The 7,454-nt window shown below is 41.5% G+C and overlaps 1 protein-coding gene across 1 annotated transcript; it reads right to left on the bottom strand.

Annotated features, from left to right (window-relative positions):
* Nucleotides 1-1,127: 1,127 nt before the first annotated feature.
* Nucleotides 1,128-7,454, bottom strand: PDCD2L (programmed cell death 2 like). The gene is made up of 7 exons (XM_067302483.1): nucleotides 7,294-7,454; nucleotides 7,000-7,163; nucleotides 6,822-6,891; nucleotides 5,340-5,740; nucleotides 4,132-4,245; nucleotides 2,338-2,486; nucleotides 1,128-1,278 (listed from the first exon to the last, which is right to left on the bottom strand). Exons 1-7 carry the CDS (start codon nucleotides 7,423-7,425, stop codon nucleotides 1,148-1,150), a joined length of 1,161 nt encoding a protein of 386 aa, XP_067158584.1. The 5' UTR covers nucleotides 7,426-7,454; the 3' UTR covers nucleotides 1,128-1,147.

The following is a 7,454-nucleotide window of genomic DNA, read 5'->3' as shown; positions in this document are numbered from 1 at the left end:
TCGGCCGGGCCGCGCTCCGGACAGCGAGCGTCGCCCGCCACCAGAGCGCCGCCCGCCGCCGCGCCCGCGCCGCCCCCTGCCGGCCGGGAGGCCGAGGAAGGCAGCCTGGTGGCGCCGCGCCGCGGGGGCCGACGGTTCAAGTCCCGCTGCCGCACGGCGGCCGCAGCCGGCAGTCTAGGGGCTCAAGTTATAATTTACCCCTAAAGAAGCAGTTTTGCAAACATGCTCCGTCCTTTTAGTGTGTTTTTTTTTTTTTTTTAAACCCACGCCCAGTAGACCTATTTAGGCTGTGGCATTAAGCCCGTACAAAAAGCTTCAGGGACGCTTACTTAAATTACTCCTCCCTTAAGTCAATTAAAATACAGCAATTTAGCCTAAGCCCACAGAGAGCTTCACAGAGGAGCCGAGGCTGTTTTAACTAAAGCAGTCTGATCAGTCTGTAAGTGAGCACCCGACTGCGATAACAAGCCCAGTGCTGCACTAATTCCTGTCTTCCTGCATCTGTGAGAACAAAGGCGCTAACGAAAACCTCCACCTTTCCCCAGCCACAGCAACACACATGTCAAAGCTCATTTAGCCATATAACTTACCTCTTAACTGGAAAAAAAAAAAATGTAAAAAAAGCTTCATCATAAGTAAGACTAGTCACAACAAGGCCCTTTCAGCCACTGCCCACTGAATCTTCAATCTGTGGCCAAAACGAGTAAATCCAATTTGTTTTTTAAAATACTTACATCAAGTTTCTGACTGCTAGATAGTTTCTACAAACTGGATCCTAGCGGTATAACACTAGCAGTATAAGTAACTAGCAGTATAATAAGTAACTAAGCACAATTGGACAATCTTTCTCCTTTGCTTTCCTCCCCAAATGTTTAAAAGTGTAACTACCATCATAAAACAATATCCATGCTTATTTTTGCATGTTTAAACAAAGCAAGCAAGTTTCCTACGCCACCACTGCATTTTACAAGGCATGCTATATGTATTTCAACCAATTATTATTGGAAATAAGCCCCACATCATCAAATGAATTTAATTTTTCCACATTTAGCAAAAAAATTTCTGTTGCATAATTACACATGTTCAACTGCAGTAAAAAAAAAAAAAAACCACAGACAGACTTTCCATACAGGTAGAGAAATACATTTTATTTAAATAATTTCTGATCTGGGTCTTCTTGTACAAAAATAAATTCTTCAAGAGGGGTTTGATGATTTGTTGGCCAACAGCTCCTCTCACACGTGTAAACTATAGCAGTTCCAAATTCCACTGATAGATCTAAAAACAAAACAATAAAGGTATGTACTAGACATTTGATACAGGTAGGGGTTATTACTTATTACTGTCCTTGCATTTACGTACAGACTCGCACAACTTCCTTAACCAATTGGTCACTTACATAAAGTTAAGTTTGGTCATTTTGGGGGGTTGTTTTAGTTCAAATATCTGTATAATAATTCAGGCAGTCAGGCTGGTCCGGGCTAAAAGAATTAATAGCATTAATGTTAGCTACCCTAATCAGTACTCACAGTGATCTGATGCAAAATGTACAAAATGCAGACAAGACCACTGTAAATCTGATGCTAAATGATTGCCAGAGTACTTTACTACCAATTTTGCTCAGTTATACTTAATGCTCTTTTAATCTGAAGGATGGTAGTCTTCTCTCTTATGTTTGTGACAAACCCATGGCTTCAAAAAATGGGGGGGGAAAAAGCACTTGCAATTTGGAAAACTGCAAAAAATATATGTATTTCTCTCTATCTGGAGCCAGGATACTTTTGAAAAAATTGTATTCAAGCTACTCCCACTCCTCATGTGGAAGGTTGGTTTCAAGAGTTTAGAAGACCAGTATCATAAACTCTCTTTCCATAAACAGTTTTTTTTATCAGCTTCAACTTCTGCCAATTCAGAGAATATTCTTCATATTTAGTCTCCCATGTGTGTCATTTTCTAATTTCAAAGTTTTTAAAGCAGGCTGACTGAGAATTTTCAAAGAGCATATGTGTTTGCAATCTTATTTGACAATATTTATTAGTTTCCAAGGCCTCATTTAAGTGGTAATAACTACTCCCTAATGAACTTTAATAAGAAGCCAATTCCATGACCTTGGGAGCAAATGAATTTGCAACCAAAGAGTCTCCATAAAATCGGAGATGTATCTTTTGCTTAGTGGTATCTATAATAGAAACATAGTAGATCCTTTATAAGATAATCACTGCACTTATGCAGATCAGTGCATACAGTTAAGAAGTAACAAACCAGTTTGGAGTCCACTAAACATTACCAAGAGGCTGATAGTTTCTAGTGTTCAGCTAAGTTAACAGAAGTCCACACCTGTATCACTCTGGAGCATGCTGACCAGTGCTGGCATAAGTTGAAATTCAAATACTCTGTTACTTCCACAGTTGCTGCAGGCTGGAATACCTTTGTTAATGTTGGCTGGAGGACATGTTATGAATAAAGGCTGCCCTCCCCAGGAGTATCTAGGAGAAGAAAGTAAAAAAAAAAGTTTTTTGTATCTAAATTTCACAGGAAAACATACATGTTGGTGTCAGTGTTCAGGATTCTCTGAAACCTCAGGGTTTGCTTGAAGTACAAACCATTGTTAGGAGCCAGAATCATTGCCAAGTTTCAGGTGAGTCATTCAACAAGATTAAAGATGGGGAAGGGGAAATACTTGGAAGGTCAACACTTGTAGAGTCTTACAGAGAGCTGCATTTAAAAAGAAACAAATGCTTTGAACTGACACCTCTAAAATATCCTGTACCTGACTCGCATTTAATTAAGCAAACTACACTTTTCTGGAAATGGAATGCTCATCACTGGCAGTTAAGGATCTCCAACGCAAAACAGGCCTCACAACCACTGTACATATGCCACAAAAACAACGTTTTATGTTTAAGGGCTATCATAGCTCCACATATAACAGGAAACCATGATCAAAGATGGTTTCCATTGAATGCCAACAGGTGATTCTGTGCCGTGCTGACAGCACAATAAAGAACTGGTAGCCCAGGAGAGGTGGGGGTCTAACAGGCACACTCACAATGCTCTGGATCTGGAAAGGAAGCGCTAGAGAAATATTATGACTAGTGATAATCATAGTGATCACCAGGTGTGAAGTTTGAGAAGAAATAACATTGAAAAGGCATAAGTGATAAATCATGTGGAAAAATGTTGTCTTCTGTAATAGAGAATTTTCTGTATAATCTTTGATGTTTGACTAATACAAAATTCCTAATGTTTCTTATCTGTGTACTATGCCCTCAAACTTTGCTTCCTCATTGGAAAAGTACTAGTTAGTTCTACTTAGTTCTGGAAAGTTGATAAACAAAAGTCCTGTCATTGCGCTGAGACAGCCTGATCAGATAGGCTACATCAGACTCTCTCTGGAACAAGGAAATTAAACTAATATTTTGTAGGTTCCATGAAAATGAGGGGTATTGTGTGTTACTATGAAAAACTCATGATTTGAACTCTTTGTTATACTTCCACTCAGAAATAAACTCCTCTTTTGGGAAAGTAGCTCTTCTGTGGTTAAATCTGCTTTTGTTCTAGGAAAAGCAACAGGCTTAGAAGAACTGAAGTCTGCATGGATCCCTAGGAGAAATCACAATAAGCTGCAAATGAACTCAGGCTTTAAAATGAGTAATTTCTTACTTTAACATCCTAGGGTATGAGACATAAGCAACGACAATAACATTACAAAACTTCAGAGGAGCAAATAACCTTGGAAATACATCACAACAGCATAGCACTGTGTATTATGGTTCCTTCTCAAGCTTGTCTCTGGAAAACCTCTATGCCTAGGTTTCAGGGGGTCTTCAAAAAACAGTCTGGGTTGGCTCTCGTCAGGCCTTATGTTGAAGATTCTCCCACAGGCAGTTCCAGGCTCTCTGACCCTGCTTTGTTCCTCTTTGGACTTCTACTTTGTATTAAAAAAAAAAATCCAGCCAGGGACTAAAGTCTGACCATGCGTGCATGCTAATAGTGCTCTTGGCAAATTATTTGATTAAGAAAAAAAAAAAAAAAAAAAAGAACCTTTCCAATGAAATAGTTTATTCTGATGCATTGACAATCCATGACTATAATCTATAACTCCCTGTTAAAACCAAATGATCAACATACCTTAGAATCTGTTCATGACAGACAGATATTCTTTTCATAAATTTATGGAATGCGTGATCCCTGCTTTTGACCTCACTCTTCTCGTATTTTTCATTGTCACCTTCGCCTGCAAAACTACGAAGAAACAAGAAAATAAACAAAATTTCCAGCAAGGTTCTCAGTACAATGTGTGTGCTGTAAATCAGCAGTTGTTACTCTATATTCATATTAAATTATATTAAATACACTGAAAAAAACTATCCGTGTTAGATTAGATGCAACTCCAGTTACAGGATGTAGCTGACCATTTTGCTTCTAGTTCTTTGGTATCTGGTGGCTTACAATCATTAAGAATGTTTCAAATTACCACATGAAATTCAAATCCACCAAACAGCTACTTATACCTAAAAATCATTCCTTTAGATCCTTTAAGGAATATTTCTAGTTTTTAATTATGGTACTTTGTCTTTAAAATTTTTTAATTAAGTGTAATTAAAGTTCTATGATTCTATTAAGGCCAAAAAACTCAACAGGAACACCACTGATAAAAAGCATTCTATGCACATTCTGCAATTAACTGTAGTTTTAGTGTTCAAAAATTCAGTATAGCCCACAATTTGATCAGGGAAAGTCACTGCACATATTAATACTAGCAAAAGAGACAGCTGTCTGGATTTAAGTGCTCATCTATGCTAACATTCAACACGTTTGCAGTTAACTATGTTCAAAAGTTGCTTTGCAGACAACATCTTTAACAAAAGATTTGTGACTTATCTGTTACCATCATCCCAGTCTCTAGTCAAAGTATAGCTCAATCCCCAAGTAGTCAAACTTTTAAAAACTCAAATTCAATTTAAGGAAAGCTAGAGTGTTGAAAAGAAAAGTCAAAAGTCACCATATGAACTTGTGCCATGTAGCAAAAAGTGTGGCTTAAACCACATTTTAGAGGCTGAAGGTCCACTGCTCCATCTGGAGCCCAAGGAGGTTCTAGTTGTTCAGTCACTCAGAAATAGGTACATCTCTGAATAACTCAAAATTCCAAATTTTAACAAAACTGTGCCCATTGCTGTGATCTTCCCGCAAGGTACCACACATCATCGATTCCTGGTGGAATCAGCTATGAACAAAAAGCACTCAGATTTACAGAGAATCAGATGTAGTTTATCAGCCAGCACACAGGAAACTATGCAACCCTCCAGTTTCAGCATGAAATCTAAACCTGTTCTCACCTTTCTGACATCAACTGTTCCAAATCAACACCCTCTCTCTGCTGATACTCCTTTAATAGCTTATCTGCATGATCTGTATCAAGGAAACCAGTGTAGTCCTCCTCATCCACAACACTAATGTAATAGGGCTGGAACACAGGAGCTGAACTAGCTGCTGCTGTTCCTTCCCTGACGGGAGCACGCATACGCAGGGGACCTGACATGTCTGCAGCCTCGGACAAGCAAAGCTGTTGGAACTGGGATGCACACTCCACCTCTCTGGACAAGGAGCTGCTCATCATCACTTCATTTAAGCCAAGCAGCTGAAGGGATGTGTACACAGGAGATTCTGCTTCATCACAGACTCCCCAGTCATCTGCTTCTTCATACCAATCATTTGCAGCAAAGTTAGATTCCTGTTTCTGAGGAAAAAAAAGGAAACATCTTCAAGACCCAATGCTCTAATACCCTTCAAATACTGTTGCACTATTAAAACAGAAAAGAGAAGTAAATTTCTCAAACTAATGCTTAGTGTTATTTTGCCCATTCTCCCTACAACACTGGGTACCAGCATAACTATGTTTACTTTTCATAGCAGTGCACGTAGTTATGGCACAAGAAATCTCAAACTGGAGAAACGGCTCAAAAATGTATTGGCTTTTTGAATGGGCTATGCACATTGCTTTGCCATATCCAGGCTGTTGGCCATTGGTAGTTAGCTTTGGTATATTTATCCAAACCACAGTTACTGCACCACAGACAAGCTCAAAGAGCAGAATGTGGAGAAAATATATACTACACAGATATAAAATAAATTAGGTGTTTAAAAATTTGAATTGCGGAGGCAAGAGGCTAGAGAAGGAAACCATGAAACACAAAATAAGTGGCACCATTTTCATCAGAATTTCATCCATCACAGACCACAATTTCATACTGCAAATGCAGCTGTTGAATAAACACACTTCCTGCCTGTCATCATTAGCTTGAAAACCATCCTCCCTCCTCTTTCAATTTTTATAAGCCAACATATAAAAATTTAACTTTATAAGAGAAAATCCCAGAAATATATTAACAATAATCAAGTCAGATTACTTAACTGATGATAAAACAAAATAGAAAGATAAAGCACTTTTTTTTAGGTAACTTAAATAAACAAAGTATTAAGTGTCAGTTTTGGCCATACAGTTAGATTGCAACTTCCACTTTAAAATGACCCTAACATAGGTCACAGGTAAGAAGTTAACCTTCTAGTAAATAAGGTGTAGTATTTACTGTGTCAAAAATCCCATGACCACGACTTTTCCACAGAGCCATACAGACGACTCAAAACTAGCATGTAGCGCAATTTACTGAAAAAGGTTATGGTTGCTTAAATAAATATATATAGATATGAAGCTCATCCAACTCAACTGCGATTTTATTTTAAAACCTCCTCAGTACTACACTTCACACATCACACTAAAACAAAAGGCAGAAAGTAAAACGGCAATACGCTAGCTATACCTGCTTTGAACTGCGATCTCGCGCTTCCTTTTCTTCTGTCTGCAAATACTGGGAGCGCAGCACCTTCCAGCTGCGGCGCGCCATACAAGAAAGAAGGGGGGGCAGGGGAGTTACGCGACGTCCGTTAGTCGCGGTAGGGCTGCGCAGGACGAGGCGCAAGGCGCAGCGCGCTCCTCACCTCCGCGGCTGTCCCCAGCAGCCCCTCCCGGCACAGGCAAAGACGTTGGCGACGCGGTGGTAGGGGGACGCCTCCAGGGGACAGTACACCTGCACCAGGTGCAGCAGCGCGGCCCCGCAGACGCCGCAGCCGGGGCAGCCCAGGCGCACGGAGGGCACCGCGTCCTGCAAGACCAACAGCACAGGCCGCGCTGGAGACGCCTCGCCGCGGCCCCAGTGCCCCGCGCGGCGCGGCGCGGCCAGGGGTCCTCCCCGCCGCCGCCCCCCGGCCCAGCCCGGCCCGGCCCGCCCGTACCGCGCAGCCGCCCAGCTTGTTGGTGGCCCAGGCCGGGGCCTGCCCGCCGCCCCGGCTCGGGGCCGCCATCGGCGCGTCGCGGAGTCCCAGCAGCACGGGCGGCCTACCGGGGCGCCTCGCCGCGGCAGCCATGACACCGACACCGACACCCGCTCCGCTAC

Source organism: Apteryx mantelli, chromosome 10, assembly GCF_036417845.1.
Source record: "Apteryx mantelli isolate bAptMan1 chromosome 10, bAptMan1.hap1, whole genome shotgun sequence".
Lineage (NCBI taxonomy): Eukaryota > Metazoa > Chordata > Aves > Apterygiformes > Apterygidae > Apteryx > Apteryx mantelli.
This window is presented reverse-complemented; position numbering and strand designations above follow the sequence as displayed.

What these genes read in the sequence shown, in the direction of transcription:
- PDCD2L (XM_067302483.1), bottom strand. Translation starts at nt 7,425, where the DNA reads ATGGCTGCCGCGGCGAGGCGCCCCGGTAGGCCGCCCGTGCTGCTGGGA. An exon ending in TGCTGGGGACAGCCGCGGAG is followed by an intron (nt 6,892 to 6,999) that starts GTGAGGAGCGCG and finishes GGCGCGCCGCAG; the next exon opens with CTGGAAGGTGCTGCGCTCCC. An exon ending in GAGATCGCAGTTCAAAGCAG is followed by an intron (nt 5,741 to 6,821) that starts GTATAGCTAGCG and finishes TTTTTTCCTCAG; the next exon opens with AAACAGGAATCTAACTTTGC.